This window comes from Adiantum capillus-veneris, chromosome 27 (assembly GCF_014529385.1).
Source record: "Adiantum capillus-veneris isolate H3 chromosome 27, ASM1452938v2, whole genome shotgun sequence".
Lineage (NCBI taxonomy): Eukaryota > Viridiplantae > Streptophyta > Polypodiopsida > Polypodiales > Pteridaceae > Adiantum > Adiantum capillus-veneris.
Genome location: NC_140957.1, coordinates 9,290,515 through 9,310,777, shown reverse-complemented (window position 1 = coordinate 9,310,777; position 20,263 = coordinate 9,290,515). Strand labels below are relative to the sequence as shown.

General features: G+C 47.2%; 1 protein-coding gene across 1 annotated transcript in view; it reads right to left on the bottom strand.

The window, feature by feature from the left end:
- Positions 1–3,071: 3,071 nt before the first annotated feature.
- Positions 3,072–20,263, bottom strand: part of LOC147421482 (uncharacterized) — a 59,052-nt gene continuing 41,860 nt past the window's right edge. Inside the window, exons 5-7 of the mRNA XM_086503111.1 lie at positions 4,121–4,188; positions 3,924–4,034; positions 3,072–3,395 (exon numbers count right to left, since the gene is read on the bottom strand). Coding sequence (XP_086359237.1) covers positions 3,260–3,395; positions 3,924–4,034; positions 4,121–4,188 — 315 coding nt within the window. The 3' untranslated portion in view covers positions 3,072–3,259. The remainder of the gene's footprint in view (positions 3,396–3,923; positions 4,035–4,120; positions 4,189–20,263) is intronic.

Genomic DNA, 20,263 nt, shown 5'->3' with positions numbered 1-20,263 from the left:
TCTCAAAGGCCTCTATGTAGCAAAGCTTACATGCATACTATGACTTCAAGATTCTTCCTTCATTAGCCTATGAGATCCATTCAAAATCTTGTGCCCTCCTTGCTCCATGTGCTAATTTTCCATAGGTCAAGTCCTGCAAACAAGCATAAGAAATGTTAAAGAATTTAGAATGGCCTATCAAAAAATAAAGAATAGTATTGTATAGAATGTGTCTGTGAATGTCAATGTGGGTGAGAGAGAAATAGATTGTTTTGTTGTGTGGTGGTGGTTGGCGCGAGGAGAGGGGGGGGGCGGGGGGTACCAAGAGATGAGTGCAAAAGCAAACAGAGTTGTCTTGGTCAAAGCTTTAAAAAATCTAACCAAACACTAGGGCCTTCACCACAAGCAAGCAAAAGTAAGTGGCTGCCCCTGCAGTGAACAAAAGCAAGCGCGAGCAACATGCTAACAAGTCATATCCAAGGATAGCTCCATAAAGCAACACCATGGTTGTTGAAAATCCTAAAATTGTCACTAGTTGTGTCTGGAAAATCTATTGACAAATCCACGAAAGAGGAAAGATTTGCTAGAAAAGCAAAGACAGGAAGAGCATGATGAGAAGTCAAAAGCTGCCCTTTGAAAAATCGAATGAAGAGGCGATATTTGCTCACAAGCATAATCAAAAGCAACGAGTTTTTCTTTTCTGACCCAAAAAAAAAATTTGGTCCTCACAAGAAAGGATTTGTTTATATATATGCCACAAAAGCACAAAAAGTTTTTGGTCATCACTTGGAATGTGTTGCTTGCAAGATATGCTCAACAAGGCTGAGGCAAGGAAGCTTTGACTGGTTTAACCAGATGAGAAGGAAAGGCAAATGCATTCATCTATGCTTGCACTTGGAAGGCATGTGGCCTTACACAAGACCTTCACATGGGTGTGAGAATTCACGTTGAGATTGGTAGTCAAGGGCTGAAAGGTTTCATAAATTGGCAATGCTTTGATTAATAGTATGCCACTCATGAAGTATGAAGAGTTCTTGATGTGCATCCAGGCGAGGATGTTGACTCCTAAAGCGCGTTTATTACTGTAGGATATACCCAACATGGCTATGGCAAGGAAGCTCTAAGTTGTTTTAACAAAATGGGTGTGCCCTTACACAAGGCCTTCGGATGGGTGCAAGGAATTGTTGGTCGAGGGCTATGAGAGTCGTGCTTGGCGGTGCTTTGATCAATACATATGCTTATCACGAAAACACGAAAAGTTCTTGAGGGACATCCTCTCCAATTTGACAACACTTGAAGCACGTTAACTTCAAGATATGCCCAACATGGCTAAGCCAAGGAAGCTTTGAACCCTTTTAGCAAGGTGCAAAGTGAAGTTTCTTGGGAGTGCTGCTATAGAAGGATAAACCCCACCTTTCTCCAAATACATTCACCTATGCTGGCATCTAGAAGGCTTATGTCCTTACAAGACCTTCACATGGGTTGAGAATTAATGATGAGATTGATAGTCAAGGGATGTTGGAGAAAGACGTCATGCTTGTCAATGATTTAATTGATTTGCATGCCCATCATGAGAGCAGAATAAGGTCTTGATGGGCATCCTCTCCGAGATGTCATCTCCTAGAGCTCGTTGACTGCAAGATATGCCCAACATGCTTGTGGTAAGGAGACTGTTGGTGGTTTAAACCAAAGGCAAATGGAAAGCCTTTCTCCAAATTCACTCCCCTATGCTTGCACCTGGAAGGCCTATGGTCTCGCGCAAGACCTTCACATGGGTGTGAGAATTCATGATGATATTGCTAATCAAGGAATGTGGAGAAAGATATCATGCTTGGCTTTGATCAATATGCATGCCAATCACAAAGCATGAAAAGTTCTTGATGCCTCGAGATGTCTTCTCTTGAAGCGATTTAATTGCTAGATATTGCCAACATAGTTATAGCAAGGACACTACGTGCTGATTTAACCAGATGCGAATTGGGGGTTTCTCACTAAACGAAGTTTCTTGGAGTATAAAAGGATATGCCATGCCTTTTTCCAAATGCATTCACCAATGCTTGCACCCAAAAGGCTTGTAGCCTTATGCAAGACATTCACAACATGGGGGTGAGAATTGACGATGAGATTCTAGTCAAGGGCTGTTGGAGAAAGACAGCCTTCTTGGTAGTGCTATGCTTGTATGTTTGACAAATGCGGTGCTTGTCGATCGTAGGATATGCAACATTTGTGTTCATGGGTAGCATTTATGCAACTGCTGGTATGCAAGAGCAAATTGTTAATCACTGGCTCCTTGAAAAAAGACATCATGTTGGCCATGTTTTGATTGGCATACTCTTGCACTACATTGATTGCAAGGTATACCAATGGGAACAAGTTGGAAAGCATGTCACTAAGCTCAATGACAAAGGTTTAGCTAACATCATTACAACAATTGACAAATGAATGGCAAAATAGAAGGGATTTGCTCAATTCTCACAACACAATGAAACGAATGCACTAAAAACTTCATGGTGTTGTGGGAATGGCACATTCTCACAAACTCCCCCATGCAAAAAATTGGAACCTCATGATACCAACATCCTAGACATGGTACCAAGCAAAAACAAGGTAACATGCTTTGATCAAAACATCTCTCTCTCTCTCTCTCTCTCTCTCTCTCTCTCTCTCTCTCTCTCTATATATATATATATATATATATATATATATATATATATATATATATATATTATTTTTATTTTTTATTTTTTTGGTGGCTATTTACAAGTTGTTTTGGTCATCTAACTAGAGTGCTTCCTTAGTTGCATTTGTCTAAGTTATATAATGCTATCTACGAGTTGTTTTTTTGGGTCATCTAACTAGAGTGCTTCCTTAGTTGCATTTGTCTAAGTTCAAGAGTTGTTTTTTTGGGTCATCTAACTAGAGTGCTTCCTTAGTTGCATTTGTCTAAGTTCAAGACAAATGCGACTAAGGAAGCACTCTAGTTAGATGACCCAAAACAACTCGTAGATAGCCACCAAAAAATTTAAGAAAGAGAGAGAGAGAGAGAGAGAGAGAGAGAGAGAGAGAGAGAGAGAGAGAGAGCATACGCGACATCAAGAATTGCTTGCAACCTGATAATCTTCTTAGAAATGCAGCTGTAGCTGCACAATCCTTGCTTCCCTACTGGGAATCTCTTTGGTATTGAAGAGTAGAGGTCCAGCTAAAGTCAAGATACCTCTCTTGAATAGCCAGTAACAATATATATTGATGATAAATATATATCAAGACTGCCTTCCTTAAGCTACAAGAGACTTTCTAGCACCTTTGTGTCTGCGTCTGCTTCGTCGGGGGCAGCAGATAAAGGAGTGGATTCCCGATACGAAGCTGCAATGGCCTTACCTTTCTCCAACATTGAAGCAGGAACAGTAGTCAAAAGCCTGCTCCAAAAAAATCCCAGAAAGGTTCAAACTAAAATCGAGCGTGATGAACACCACAAAGTGAAGAACCATGTTACCAAGCGACCACTAAAAAGTATCAAGTGCACGATCTCAAAGACCACATAAGCTCATCAGAAAGTCAGCTGCTGCCACAAATTTCCTTTGCCTACTAATTAATGCTGCTACTCAATCTAATTATTCTGCTTCCCCATTGACAGACAAACAAGGACCTGAAATATGTTCTCCTGAGGAAAATTAAAATCACCTCGAAAGAGCCAGTCTATTCTCATCTAGAAAACCTCTTTGTCCCCCTCAATATTAATATTCACACCAGAGCCTCTGAAAACCCAAGTCATTGTCATAGCTTGTTTTTGAAAGAGAGGCCATTTTTAACTAACAGAGACTAATGGCCCAAGACTGCTTTCACAAACTTCACACAAAAAATCCCACTCAAATATCGCCATTTGTAACTCATGACATGCCAGAAGCATCACGAAAATTGCTGTTGAGTACTGAAAAATAACCTACTTGTCCAGAGCAGCTACCGCTGCATCTAATTTTTCCGTCATCTTCTGAATAGTCGCAGACGAATCATTCCTTGAGGCCCTTAGTAAAAGGGAATCAAGTTCTTCAAGTGAACTGTACAGCAATGTGCAAGATCTCAGCCTAAAGATGCTCACACACCAGAATATACTCTTGAATATCATTAGAATTAGCATGCTTACGCAATACATTCACGAACTGCCTCCGAAGCATACTTGCCGTCACCCCCTTCTGAAGCATATTGCGCCACCTGCCTAGAAACCCCTACATCAGAATGAAACTGAACCCTATACTTGACAACAACATAATATCTACAGTTACGTATGTACCTAGATAAATCTACAAAAAACCCACATTCACCTTCAAAGGAAAGTGAAGTTGAGAGACATGATTGTGGTAGTGGTTCACCACCCAATATAACCATCAGCTCCATCATGTATCGTATTGACAGTCAATGCTCAAGAAAGGGTGTTCATTTTTAACTTGCCTAACAGGCAAGGGTTTCATCTAAGTACATATACACCTGGATGAATCCAAGAAAAACCCAAATTTACCTACAAAGGAATGTGCTAACCATAGATTCATGGTGTCATCCACAACGCATTCTAATTATCACAACCATCATGCATATAGTATTGACCAAATAGTAAACACTAGTAAAACCCCTTCACATCATCAGTTTAAAGAGATCTTAAATTGAATTTGATTAGGATTGGCTCGTCTCTCTTAAATGGTTAGTTACTCTATAGATCTAACCTTACTACACCTCCTTTGGGTGCAGGGTTGACATGTCCGAGCATGTTGTGCTAGTACTATCTGGTCTTCATACGGTCGGGAATGGACTAAGCCTAGGCTAGTACGCCACGTACGATGAAAGAAAAAGAGAGAAAGAGAGTGAGAAAAGATTTAGGATGCCAAAGTTGAAAGGCCCGAATCGCATCCTGGCAGCACATGAGACTTGAACTTTGCCCATACCCTTCAGCTTTGGGCTTTGTCCCATGGGCCATGGCCTAAAGGACCCAAATTTGCCCAAAAACAATAGACATTCACCATAGTAGCCATGAAGTTTGAAATGTTTCATATGAAACAAGTTTCAAAAGTTTCGGAGTGGTTTCACTACGCTACAATAGAAGTTTTGTTAAATCTATGAGTGGCAAGCCATAAATATGTATGCTTAGAGCTGACATTCATAACACATTGCATCTACATAAAAAGCCTTAGAGATCCTTTAAAGCTGAAAACATTAATTACAGTAACTTACGAACAAGACCATCTGACTGAGACACTAGTAGAAACCAAATCCCCTTTGAAACGTTCAAGAGAAGTTTCTTAATTTCAAGGAACAAGTTTCGAGGCAACTATGGGTCCTCCCAACATAACCATCCGTACGGGATTGGATGGGTCTGACGCAGGAGTCTGTTCATCGGACGTGGACGAATCTGTTTGGGTGGGTACTACTGGGCACAAATGTGAACAAGTGCTGGTACACAGTTCAGCTAGTACCGCAAAGGCGGTTGTTGGAGGGGCCAAACTCTCCGAGTGGGGGAACTCCGCCTCATTGTGTCTTGAGTCTTGATCAAGTGCTCTCTTTTAGTTCAAGTTTGCTGTTCTGCGTTAGATTTGGTAATGTTGCACTATTTTTACCGCCTTGTCTGGTAGCTCGCCAATTTCAGTGGTATCAAAGAACCATACAATTCTTTTCCTAGGAAGAGTCCCATCAAGATCTGTGGAAGCAACATCTCATAATCATCAAGAAGAGGGGTACTAGTATGTGGAAGGCGAAGTAGAAGAACAAGTTGGGGATGAAGACTAAGTTTGCTGTTTTGCATCAGTTTTGGTATTGTTGCACTGTTTTTACTGCCTTGTCAGGTGACTCGCCAATTTCCGTGGTATCAAAGAACCATATAATTCTTTTCCTAGGAAGAGTGCCATCCCGATCTGCAGCAACCAATCATGGAAGCAACATCTCCTAATCATCAGCAAGAGGAGTACGAGTACGTGGATGACAAAGTAGAAGAACAACTTGGGAATGAAGAGAAGGAACAAAAGAAGATGAGGCTGGTGATGACACGGGTCAAGCAAGGCAATGTGAGGCACAACATAATCCAGTTGATGTGGACAAAGCTTGGGAAAATGAAGTCAGCATGCTCATGGAGCATTTTCTTGCTTATTCCAGAGATTCTTCATGTGAAGCACAGGAAGTTCAAGCCAATGAACACAATGATTAGATAGTGGAAGGATCTGATCAACACTTTTCTAAAAGTAAAACCGAAGCGAAGGTCAAAGCAACAAAAGCGTTAAGCACCAATAAGGGATCAAACCTAGCAGCGAGTCAAGAGCAATAGTTGCAGCAGATGTACAACATGCAGCAACAGATAAGTTCTCAAATATGGCGGCAAAGGTACAACTTCAAGTTGCCTCTTGAGTTGCAAAGGTATTGCCTAAAGCAAAAGGTTTTCAGCATACAGGGGATAATGGCCCATGAATCCTTGCTCACAAGGTCCTCGACATTCGAGGACGAGGATGTCATCAAAGAATGTGCCTAAATACTACCCTCTTGAGATATCTAGTTGATCATCCTACTGAATGTTTGTAGGAGCATTGGTAAGCCCGAGCATATCACCAAAAAGTGATACAATCCAAAGGACATCCTAAACGCAGTCTTGTGTACATCTCAAGAGAGATCCTGATCTACTAGTATCCATTCTTCAGATGGATCGCATTGAAGCAAGTAGAGACCTAAAAGATTCTGGGCATTGGAAACCTCTTCTGGATGGTGAGCTCATCTATCTATGCACATTCTCCAAGATCTGTCCTTCTTTTTAACAAGAAGCATTGGTGAACAAAAGGGAGATAAACTCGGTTGAATCAAACCCTTGGCTAGAAGCTCATTGACTTGGCTCATGATTTCCTCCTGTTGTGCTGGGCTAACTTTATACAGGGTTGTTAGGAGGAGAACTCCCCGGAATCAAATCAATGGTATGGTCGTTTGGTCTTTCAGGAGGAAGCCTCTTGGGAAGGCTTTCGGAAAAACAATCTTGACGAGACTTGAGAAAATTCAAACATTATGACTCCCAACTCAGATGACTAGGAGAACACTCAGATGAGTCCCTCTGTATGACAAAGATCATGTAAGCGCGATTTTAACTTCCGGATTGTCTATATTGGCAACAAGAATGTGGTTGCAAATGCACTGTCTGGCAAGCCACAAATTTCCGTGGTCACGACAATATTTCATCATGAGTTCTAGGATATGTTGATAGATCGCAGAATGAGGGAGTCACTTTCAGGATACACTCAAGGACGGTTACTTGATGAGTAGGGCCAAGTTATGCATGATGAGGGCTTTGCAACAGAAAGTCTTGACAAAGCGCCATAGTACACCTTGAGGCGACGCACTTAAGCCAATAGAGAGTTAATTTTGTTGGCCTCAGCTCAAGTCCAATGTGGATGCTTTTGTGCGGGCTTGCGTGGTATGTTAGAAGATCTTCGAAGAAAGACGAGCATAAAGCACCACGACTCCTACAACCTTTACCAATTCCAGAGCAATTGTGGGAGAGTATTGTATGTTCTTATCTCCCAAAAACTCACTCTAGGCACCATGGCATCTAGATTATACTAGATAGATTTAACAACCAGGCTCACTTTGTACCTGGTGAAGAAGACAATCAAGGCCAATAACATGGCCAGATTGTTCATTGCCCACGTCTCAGATATCATGGGATGCCAACATCTATTGCGTTAGACAAATACCCCTGGATTACTAGCTTGTTCTTAAGGGTAGTGTGCAAGAATCTGGGTACGAAACTCAAGCCCACTTTATCTTTTCATCACAGACCCATGGGTAGACAGAGATTACCAATTCAGCGCTCTTAAATTGTTGAAGAGCTAAGTCTCTAACCACAAGTCCGAGTGGAAAAGTATTTTCCATTGGTGGAGTTTGCCTACTACAACACAGTTCACATGTCTGCTGCTGGTGGAAAGGCACCTTTTGAGCTAGTCAAGGGTGGCAAGAAGGTCCAGCCTATCTTGTGTGCCAGGGACCAGATCTCTCAGGTGGATCACTTTGTTTAGGATCTAGCAACGTCTTTTGCCAAGGCTAAAGAGGCTTTGCACCAAGTCTCAGGACAAGCATAAGAGAGCAGAAGATAAGCATACATGCAACTTTGCCAATGAAGGAAGGAGATTGGGTGCTTCTTAAGTTTGAGAAGGCCACATTGAGAAAGAAGAAGGGAAAGGCGAGGCTTTATGCAAGACTATGGACCTTTCCTGACCTCAAAAAAGATTAATGACATATCCTCACACTGAAGTCGCCAGATCACTAGAGGATTTACCATGCATTTCATGTGAGCACCTCTCAAGAGACAAGTGCTAGAGGATTTGGTACCCGAGGAGCAGCCCGAGGTAAGAGACAAAGGAAATCCTTCAACCTGAGCAGATCCTAGCACACGAGGAAAGGAAAGTGAAGGGAAAGCTAGAGGGGAAGAGATTCAACAGGGGCAGTGGTGGTAGATGACGCAACTACAGTTGTAGGCATGGGGCTTGCAATGATGGTTCCGTTGGGACAGACCCATCTATTGCTTTCCCAGAAGTGGGGCCATCACATCCAAGGGCTCACCGACCTCTATACTGCACTAGATTCATCATCATTACCTCACTAGTGAACAAAGATTAAATGTTGAAACGTTCCACCTCACACACATAATCAAACACATTTTTAACTTGAAAGCGTAAACATTTTTGTTGCGACAATCATTCCATATCAAATCATATCGTATATACATGTGTAGAAGTCTCTTGGAGACTGAGCTATTGGATGCATTGAGGGCCTTGTCATGCCAGAGCTTCTCTCGATAAGATGGCCTTACTTCTGTTCTTTTGTCGCTGAATTGGGAAATGATTGGCATTGGTTTATGTTGTGGTTTCGAGCAAGCTATGGATTCAGGCGAGGGAGAGATGAGGAATCTATAAAATTGCTTCTGAACTTCAAGAAGGCTTATGCTCGAGTGAATTGGAGCTTCCTTGAAGGGACTATCCTAACAATGAGCTTCACTAAGCCTTGGATCCAAGAGGTTGCACCTATCACCAGGAGGTGTATTTTTCATGCTGCCTTCTTTAAATATGTACTACACATTTTTATTTATTTTATTTTTACTTGTTTTCCCTGGAACCCTTGAAAAGGTGCAAGGGACATTGTATGGCCAGTGTGAAACAGTTGCGGCAGCCCAACAGGTTTCTCACATCGGGAATCTAGGTTGGTCAGTTTGGGACTGGCCGAGCCAATTAGCACTAAATTCTGATGAGTGTGGAAGCCCGTGTGCGCTAGATGGAATTTGAGCCACTTGGCAAGTCACTTACAACTTTATAAGTTGGTGGGAACTAGGAAATTAAACCAAAGGGGAAAACTGGACACTTGGCAGTAGCAGAGTAGCATGCAGGACACCTCAGCAAGAGGGGGCCCGCAAATGAGAGTGAAGGCTGATTTTAGTCGTCATTGTGCATTTACTCTGTGTGTGTGTGTGTGTGTGTGTGTGTGTGTGTGTGTGTGAGAGAGAGTAGTGGGTGCAGATTCATAGCTTTAATGGAAAGCTTGCCTTCTCCTTTGTCTCATGTAGCGCGATGATTTGCTCTCGCGCATCTCTTTCTCTCCTTTGCACATATGGTAATGCCCCACTAGTTGGGCTTCTCGGTTGACTATGTACAGTCCTGGGGTTTATGCGCGTTTGCCAAAGGCAAGAACCTTCTAAACAGGAACCGGATTAGCTAATTCCTAATCCCCCACAAGTAGGAACAATTCCATCGCCTTGAGTGAAAACTCGTCCAAAATCACAAGGGGACTGTCCCATTGCGTGCGGAAGCCCTTGGGACACGTGGAGACGTGTTCGCTCCGCTAAAAACCATCCAAAACAGAGAATTACAGCCTGCTGTGTTTTTCTGCAGGTTTAGCGTTTCGCACTGAACTACAGGAGAACACCAGGGGAGCCTCGGAAAGGCCTTGGCATGCTTGTACAGAACTTTGGGCACCTGGCAGTGACAAAACAGGGAATTACAACGCACTGAAATTCTGTTACAGCTCACCCGAAGGCTTCTAAATTGCGAGGGAATCCATCCTAGACAGGTACTTTTGACCTATAGGGGTTTTGCCATTGTTATGCTGCCGAAATTGGGTCAAAAACATTTTCAGCCCTCTCCAAGACTTTGATATGCGTGTTCGTATCGTCTGTTCTTGATTGAATAAAGAAATACTGTGTCGGTCTTCGTGTGCGCAGTGATATTCTAGTCGCTGGACGCATCTGTGCTCTCTTTTCTTCTTAGTGCTCCGTGTAAAGTTAACAGGTAATTGAATGACCATCCAAGATTCACCAGTGTCCGACTCAAAATTTGGGTCTATAGGCTTCGCCGTGAAGAGAGCCCGAAAACGCGCGCTCGCTGCTGCTCTGAAATTCTCGCTACGCCATCGCCAACCACCCACCCAACCCCCCCCCCCCCCCCCCCCCCCCCCCCCCAGCGCTGCCTGCCTTCCCTCAGCCCCCGCTGCCCCCCCTCGCGCTGCCCCTGTCCCAGCCCGTCCGCCTGCCCTCAGCCCCAGCTGCCGCCGCCCGCTGCCCTATCCCCTGTGCTTTTTTCGCTGCCTGCCCGCTTGCCCCAGCCCGCTATATACTATTAGATCGAGTTTGAGTCCTCCGAGATGGCGTCCAAGGTCATAGCTATGAGTCCACTGGCCATCCAAGCATCACGTGCCCACTTTCGACAGTGGCGACATGGTTTTGACCCAGCTTCGGATGTTCTAGTAGAGGAGGCAGACATCCCCATCTCAGTTTGCTTTCTGGGTTTACGGAGGGAGTACCTACCACTTCTTTCCAGGATCGGTTCCGCCATTGGGACTGTCCTGGAAACACCTCGTACGACAGCATCAGTAGCTACCAAGGCGGCTGGCATTCCCTCGGTTCGAGTTTTGGTCAGAGATACCCACACGCTCCCGAAGGTTATCCTTTTACCTCGGGTGAGTGGGGGTTGGTTTCGACAGAGTGTGGAGTACTCGGGCCTCCCGAACCAGAGCTTTATTTGCCGACAGATGGGCCATCTAGCGAAGGCCTGTCCACGGAGGAGGCCACGACTTGCACCACAGCCTCAGCCCCAGCCTGCCAAGGCTGACCCGCAGCCACAGCCAGCGGCACAGCGTACAGATGCAGAGCCACCCTCCGAGCCTGGGGCTCCAGCGGAGGAGGGGTGGCAGCAGACCCGTGGCCGCTGATGCCAGGGGCCACAGCGTCAGCCTGGCACTCAGAGTGTCCCTCGGGTGCCTACTCAGCAGCAGTGGGTTCCCACGGGGAACCGTTTTGGTCCTCTTGAGCAGGAGGAGATCCCTGCGCCAGCCCCCACCTCCGCTTCTCCCTCGACAGCTGCTCCTCCCCCCCCCCCCAGAGTTCCCTCCCTCTTCCTCATCCTCCCCGCCTTCTGCTCCCGTCGCCCCATCCCGCCCCTCTTCTCCTCCACTCTCCCCAGCTCCTTCTCCCCCCCCTCCTGCTGCAGTTTCTCAATCGGCTCAGGAGACTGGTCCCTCTCCGGCGGCTAGGAGATCTCTTGGCAGCGCCTTTGCCGCGAGTCGCCTAGCGAGAGAGGGTCAGCCCTTCTTGCGGCCCCCTCTGCAGATCCAGACATCCTCCCTTGCAGCTATCCCTCGTGGGCTGGCGAGCATTGACATCCGACGCCGCTGGGACTTCTTCGACTACGGGTTCACTCGTTTTCTCGGCGATTCCGCAGCAGACCATGAGGCAGCCTGTTTCAGGGTCCATGTTTTGTTCCTCGCCGCTAGGGGGACAGAGGCCTTGGAGTCCGCAATTGGTTTCTCCTTCCCCCTCTGTGGTAGGGCCGAGACAGAGTGGTCGCTTGACTCAGTGGTGGGATGGTTGCATACACAGGTCTTAGAGTTCTCTCACCACATGGGAAAACTTGAAGTTACAGATATGCTGCAGACTTTGTGGCCATTGGCCAAGTTTGCGGTGACAACCCCAGACTCAGCAGGATGTAGGCACATTGTGGTGTACTTCTTTGCTGATACACAGTGTTTGCCTTGCTATGTATACATTCATGAGGACTCCTGGACAGAGGAGGTTGCGTTACGCACGGCTCGCTCTGCTTGGGCTTAGGCTAGGCACTCACTGCAGTCACGCCTATCTAGAGGACGCTCGGATACGGATTACTCCCCATCCAAGCCTGCCTCGAAGATAGCCCATCTTGCTGCTGCAGCAGCATCTGTTCTCTCTCGCTCCCCATGAGGATCGTCTCATGGAACGTGCAGGGACTCGGTGGGCCCCAATTTCAGGGACAGCGGGGCCAATTGCGTCAGGAGCTTCAGCCTTGCCTTGTGGGAGAAGAGATTGATCTCTTTATGCTTCAGGAGCACCATCTGTGTGAGAGCCGCATTCGGCGATGTGGTCAGATTTTGCGTGGACGTTATGATACCTTTTGGTCAGCTGCTTTTGGACCTGGAGGCATCCACGGTGGGGTATGTATGACTATTGCGGACTCATTGCAGGGCAGAGGGGTTATTGTGCCAGGCAGGGCTCAGTGGATTACTATGCAAGTTCAGGGTGGCCTTGTGGGCTTCCTGAACATCTATGCGCCCAATGTGGCGAGTGCTCGTGCAGAGTTTTGGTCACAGATTGTTGAGTCTTTGCCGCAGGCAGATCGTTGGTGTATAGGAGGGGACTTCAACATGTTGGAGGACCCTTCTGACAGGATTGGTGGCAACCATGCTACTGTGCATGGAGTCGAGTTGGCAGCTTGGGAGAGGTTTTGTATGACTTTGAGGGTCTCGGATACATGGCAACACTCTGGTTTTGTGAGGCCCCCAGACAGTCTTGCCTTCTCTAGATTGGGCCGCAGAGTGGAAAGAGTGAATCTATCGCGGATAGATCGCTTCTACACTAGTGACCACTTCAATGACTTGGGGGGTTCAGTGGGCATCCTGGCAGGGACTTCCTTCTCGGACCATGCATCGGTGATCCTCACGGTGGCAGACAGGCAGAGGATTGGGAGCACGATGATTCGCATCCCAGAGAGTGTCTCGTTGGACTCAGCACTCAGAGAGAGGGTAGAGGCTCTCTGGACAGAGGGCATGGACAGCCAGGTTTCACCTGCGGACACAGTGGCCTCAGGCCTAGCTCATTAGCCACTTTTTTCTTCAGGAGTCTCTGGCTCGCCGGGCTACAGCGAGGGAGGCGGAGCAGCATCTCAGACGAGGCATTGCTTCACTGCAGAGGATGCAGGAGCAGCGTCCAGACAGTCCATGGTTGGAGGAGCAGTTACAGCAGGCTCGACAGGAGCTTGCTAGCACAGAGGAGAGGCGTCGTGAGTTTGCCTTTCACCGACAGGCATCTTAGTGGACTCAGGTGGGTAACAGAGTGACTAGTGCTTTTTTTGAGACAGTGGGACCTCGGCACTCGCATGCCAAGGTCATTCAGTTGAGGAGGCCCGATGGGCCAGTTGCTTGTGAGCCCGAGGATATGCGTGCAGTTGCTACTGACTTTTATCGTGAGTTACTGTCGGCTGAGCCTCAGTCAGAGCGGCAGGATGCATGCAGGGAGCAGGTTTGGGCACAGATGCCATGTCTTGTGACAGAGGATATGCGCCAGAGGCTAGAGATGCCACTTCAGCTTGAGGAGCTGCACACAGCTCTTAGGGCCCTCCCTCGTAGTAGCTGTCCAGGTGAGGATGGATTGACTCCCAGCTTTTTCTTGGAGTACTGGGACCGGCTTGGCCCAGATCTTTGTAGTGCTTTTCAGTACATTTTGCACACAGGAGTGATGAGGTAGAATGCATGCAGGGAGCAGGTTTGGGCACAGATGCCATGACTTGTGACAGAGGATATGCGCCAGAGGCTAGAGATGCCACTTCAGCTTGAGGAGCTGCACACATCTCTTAGGGCCCTCCCTCGTAGTAGCTCTCCAGGTGAGGATGGGTTGACTCCCAGCTTTTTCTTGGAGTACTGGGGACCTGCTTGGCCCAGATCTTTGTAGTGCTTTTCAGTACATTTTGCACAGGAGTGATGCCTGACAGCATGAGTGAGGGCCTGATCTACCTCATTCCCGCGGAGGGTGGCTCCTTGGATGAGATTCGACAGTGGCGCCCCATCACCATCCTCAACTCAACCTACAAAATTCTTGCCAAGGCTCTGAGTTTGAGGATTGAGCCACTTTTAGAGAGCCTTATACATGGGACTCAGACAGGTTTTGTCAAGGAACGCAATATCCTTGACAACATCTTTACTTTCTGGGAGGCTTCTGCCCTAGCACGGCTCCGTAGTGAGGACCTTGTGATTCTTCTTCTCGATTATGAGAAGGCATACGACCGAGTTGACTGGGACTTTCTAGAGGGCACTCTAACGCAAGATGGGCTTCTCAGATGCTTGGATCCGAGGGGTGTCAGCTTTGTACAGACAGGCTCACAATCAGGTGCTTTTGGCAGGAGGGAGAGGTAAGCGCTTCATGCTCACACGCTCGGTCAGACAGGGTTGTCCTCTTGCCCCCTTTCTCTTTCTGTTCTATGCGGAGGCGATGAGAAGATTTTTGGTGTCACAGTAGGTTGGTCTTCGGGGCTTAGCACTCCCTATTCGGGGAGAGGAGCTACAGGACGCTGAGTTTGCCGATGACTCAGCCTTCTACTTAGATGGCCAGGAGGCCAATCTTCACAGATGTGAGTAGGCTCTGGAGACCTTCGTTGTGCATCGGGCGCACTGATCAACTGGAGAAAGACAGTGGCTTTCTCGGTTGGTAGTGCTCCTGTGCCAGATTGGATGCCAGGAGAGGGTTTCAGGTGGATTCCCCCAGGGATTGCAGTTCGGTACTTGGGTTGTCAGGTTGGTTTGGACTTGTCTCTCGAGCAACAGATTGCTCCTCTTCTCTTGTCCATCAGGAGAAAGTTGTTACATTGGAGCTCAGCACGACTTTCGCTGGCTGGTATAGTAGTTGCCAACCAGGTGCTGTTGGCGACTATGTGGTACATCACTTCCTGCTGGATCTTCTCGAGTTCTTGTATCAGCCAGGTAGAGAGGCTGATCAGGAACTTCCTTTGGTCAGGACGTGACTCTCATATGGCCCGAGCCAAGGTGGCTTGGTCGGTCATTACGCTTCCTTGTTCTCAGGGAGGGCTTGGGATCATTGATCCAGCACAGCACAGCAGAGCCCTTCTAGGAAAGTTCATAGTCAAAGTACTTCTTCCAGGTGAGGAGCCCTGGAAGGAGTTCTTGTTGCAGAGGCTTCGTGCCGGGGTGCCTCAGTCAGGAGGCCCTTGGCAACCTTCGACCAGATGGATCTTTACAGAGATGCGCCGAGTTGGTTTGAGCAGGAGACTGGAGGACCGCTTCGCTATGAGTTTGCTTCGTTCTTGGGAGCTCTTACGGCGTGGCCTGGAGCAGCGACAGCCAATGTGCACGGAGGAGCACCTACGGCAGCCCCTCGTCTGGAACCCCATGGTTAGCACTCAGAGAGGCCACTTGGTTGGTAGTCGGCCTCATGTTTCCTGGGGTCCCATGGCAGCAGGTCCAGCGCGCTCTCTAGGTGTATGGCTAGAGTTCACAGGTTTGTCAGAGGAGGTGCAGGGTTTCCAGCTGCAGGGCATGAGAGGGGTGCAGAGCATGTGTCAGGACATCTCAGAGTCAGTTCCAGCTGAGTGGCTCACGCCTCTCGAGCAAGTAGCACCCCGGTGGATGGGAGCCTTCACACGACTGGAGGTTCTCATTTCAGTCAGGGCCTGCTCAGAGACTGTCCCAACCCTGTTCTTCGAGCTTCAGGGTGGGGGACGATTACAGCGAGTTGCAGTAGAGGCCCCGCAAGTAGCAGAGTGTTGTTTTCAAAGGATCCGAGTTGTGGGCATCTGTGGGAGGACTTGCGTCATAGACCCTGATCCAGCAGCTCTTGAGACTGGACACTGGAGGCTATGGGCTTGGGAGTGTTGTCCACTAGCACGAGTACAGTGGGATCCTGCTGAGTGGCTATGGAGGGACCCCTTCTCATCTGCAGACCACCCAGGAGTCCCCTTCTTTCAGTACACTGTTCGGCTTGGACGTCATATACTTGCAACACAGAGAGAGGCCTGCCCCGCTGCAGCACGTCATTGGCAGGAGGAGGGCCTCACAGTCGAGTTCTAGCCAGCCTTTTGGCAGAGGCTGTGGGACTCCAGACAGCCGAAGCGCGTCACTTTGTTTCAGTGGCTGGTTGCACACAGAGCTACAGCAGTAAGGAGCTGGCTTGTGCATAGTGGTCTCTCGGCCGCATGTGCAGCCTGTGACTAGTTGGTGGAGAGTCAACGTCATTGTCTTTGGGACTGTCCCTCGGCCCAGCAGGTGTGGCTACGAGTTCTTCGGCTGATGCCTACTCTCTCCACGGCTAGACAGTACACTTGGGGGGCAGCGGCTTGGTCCACTCTAACGCGCCCGGCACTTCAGTTTGAGCTATCTTCCACCAGTAGGATGATAGTGATACAGGGGGGCGTCCTACACTCCAGCCTGCTACAGAGCTTACTCCACAGGAGTGGTGCAGTGAGAGAGAGGAGTGTTGGGAGCTCATCAGTGGCCTGACACTATGGTTCATCTGGCGGGCCCGCTGTTTCCGCATTTTTGAGGCCCGCTCTGTGCCGCTAGCAGAGACTATTCGTGACTTTTGGCTAGAGCTGATCCATACTCTCAGAGGACAGCTTGAGGGACTACAGGGCAGCTCCGACCGCATGCGGGAGCGCCGTGAGGCTTTCCTCCGACTCTGGCGCCCTGGGCCTTTCTACACCATTGTCCAAGGTGTGCTCAGATGGCACTACCGACCACCTGTGTGGCTCTTCCCTCCTCCCATCCCTTGATTTAGCCTCATTGTATATATGTTGTTCTTTCATTGGGAGAGTCTCCTTATCATGTTTGTTGTAGCCCTCTCTTGCAGAGGTGGTTGTAGCCCTACGGGCAGCTTTCATTAACTAATAGAAGGATCTTTTTCTCGGAAAAAAAAAAGAAAAAAAAAACAGGTAATTGAATTAGTACCGCCCTCTACTGTGTACAGACCGGTTATATGGTTCCATCGACGGGATAGTCACTTTTTCTTCAAAAAGTGCAGCGTGGATTGTTGTGGGTAAAGCAACACAGCTCTTATCGTTATGGTAGAGAAGAGAGACCAAGTACCTGAAGAGTGATCTTCCTCACATAGCACAATGAAAGTTCCTTCAACTCTTCAAGAAGAGGACAGGTTGTTCACAGCTCAACTGCATAGCTGCATGAAAATGTTTCAGTAGTTGGCTAAGAATCCAAGGATGCAGGGTTCTTACAGGCTCCTACACAGGGATATCAAGTTCGACACAGGATTTTCAGGCTTTGACACAGGGCATGACTGAGCCATTGCAGGAAAAGGAGATTTCCAATGCACAGAGGACTCGTGATGCTTGAGGGAAAGCCCATGTGGTTGAGCACCCAGCAGTGTCCATTGATCCAAGACAATTTGCTTTACCTGCACAGGAACCGTTTGTGAATGGTCAAGGGAGTAATGAGCAGGCTATGAGTCAGACCCTTCCGTTACCTACTACATGTCCTTGTTGTTTTAGAGGTGGTTCAGTGTTTCAAGCTATGGTTTTCAGGGTGCCTATGGTCAATTTCGAATGCCTGGAACACAATTTGGTATGGCTGGTTTTTTGCAGCCATATGCCCAAAATGCAGATATGATAGGTAGAACAGGTGATGCGAGTGCCGGAATGGTCAATCCTAGAGCACCACTTTTACAGGCACCTTTTGATGACAATGTGACTCTTTGAGTTAGCCTAAGGATTACAAGGAGTCAAGTATGAAACTTTCAAGGGAACTAAGGATCAATTGAAGGCTTTGACCTTCATACAACAGATTGATGCAGATAATGTTGGAGGAAACTTCACAGAGTCTTCGAAGATACGCAAGGCTGCCACTTTCTTGAAAGGGAATGCGCTTCAATTGTGGACCGCATTGTTGAATCAGGGTCAAGCCCATAAAACGTGATCAAGGTCATTATTGTTGAATCAGGGTCAAGTCCATACAACGTGGGTCCAGTTCAAACAGCTTTTTGCACCTACATGGCTGACAAACACTTTTGAAGCGGATGTGATGGCAGGATGGCACGAGTTGAATACTAAACAGTGTGCGAATCTTGAGGAGTACAAAAAACATTTCTGGGCCGCACTGTTGCCACTAACCTCCTAGGTTTGTGCCATTGTTAGAACAAATTGAGAAGTATTGTTGCGGATTGCCCAAGCAAATCAGGGACTACTACACAAAGACTACTATCATGAACATGGCGCAGTTGGTTGAGAATGCGAAAGTAGCCAACAATCTATCGAAGGGAGATTTCGATGGATTTAATAGTAGCAAGAGAGGGTCCCAGGGAAAACAGTTTTCAGCCAATGGCAATGCTGTAGCAAAGCCTTCTATGCCTCCCACAAAGAAACCCTCCATTGATGAAGCTGACACGTCCAAGAAGCAGTTTTGATCTTCTTCTGCGCGAGGACAAGAACAGAAAAGGCATTTTTCTGGCAAATATTTTGAAGAAAGGAAAGCTCTAAGAGAGGCCAAGAAATGCTACATTTGTGAAGAGGGGGACATTTTGCGAATGAATGCCCATAAAAGAAGTCACTGGATAAGGATGACAAGTCAGCATAATGGTTAGTGACCAGCCAAACGTAGATGCCATGGAACTGTGCAGAGCTTGGGGCAAAGTTAGAGACCAAACAGTGCTCGTTTTCTCTGATCCACGAGCCCGTGCAAAATTCATATCACCAGAATTGGCATCAAAGTTGGGCATTCGTGCAGAGGAGATGAGTATGACAGGTGAAGCAGGTTTGGCATGCCCAGGTCATTCAGAGCCTGTAAAGGTGCCGCATTTTATAGTGGAGTTTATGACAGTACTAGTGTGGTGTCCGTACCGTAGACGTTCCTATGCAAAAACGTAGACATGGCAGTTTTCTACGCCAATTTTCTTGTAAATTCCCTATGTGGGTTATTTTAAGTGCTTTCAGGCCACATTGTAGATAGCAAATCGTTTTAAACTTTTGGGCCCAAGTGCCTATATAAGCAAGGCCAAGTAGCCAGTTTGTGCTCAAATCAAGGTGCGTGAGTTCACACAAAAGTTGTAACCATCGTTGTTCATCACAATATACAAAGAAACACCGCAAGGGGCATCTGTTGAGGGGCCAATATCTCTGACAAGGAAACTCTGCCCCTTTGTGTGTCTTGATTCAAGTGCCAATTCAAGTTCAATCTGATGTTTTCAGTTGACTGTGGTTTTGTTGAAGTGATTGACCGCTGACCAGCTGGTTTCAATGGTATGAGAGCACCAACTCACTTTTCTCTCCCTAAAGTGTCCAAGCCAAAACTACAACAATCGAGCACGGATGATGCAGCAGTTCTAACTAACCAAGAAGAAGAGGTGGAATATGAGGAAGTTGAGGTGGAAGTAGAAGAGAAGGTTGATGAAGAAGTAGGGAAAGAAGCGAAGCACAAGAGGCTGAATCTAATGAGGAAGCAGCCAAGAATCAGTTTCAAAGTCAGCAGGTCCCTCCATCAGACATGGAGCAGGCTAAAAAGGCTGACATCAACAAGTTTATGAATCATCTCCTTATCTGTTACAATATTCAAACAATGGAAGGGGGTGATCAACCCTCAATTACAGGTAGAGTGTTGTTAGCTCAATACCTCTTTGTTAGAGAACACAACCATGACTGCTATGTTCTCACACTAGAGAGAGAGAGAGAGAGAGAGAGAGAGAGAGAGAGAGAGACGGGGGGGGGGGGGGGGGGGGGGGGGGGGGGGGGGGGGGGGGAGGGGGTTTAACTTTAGCGCGAAGCTTAGTACAATATAATGACACAGAACCAGAATACAAAGATCATAGCATAACACAATAGAGCAAGAGAGGATTCACTAGTAGCATAGTAGAGATAATGTCATAATAACTAATATCTAATTCTCCTAAATGATTTTCTCATGTTAAACTGATCATTTAATATGGGGAAGTACCAGGGGAGAAAAAGCTAGAATATTGGTTAGGCTAGCAGACCGGTCACAGCGGGGATCTGAAGGAGGGAAAATAGGGATACAAAGGGGGGGGCCATCTACAAAAGAGCAATGTGCATGAATGGTGCTTCAAAGACCTTAGGGTTTAGCCCATTAAGACTTCCAAATGCTAAGGTTCCAAAATTCAAAGGTAATGTCCAATGGCCAAAGTGTGGGGGAATTGGATGGTCATTGGGAAGACTAAAAAATCTTCCCACATCCCTAGGAAGGAGGGGGCGAGCCCAATTTGTAGGGGATGAGAGAGAAACACACA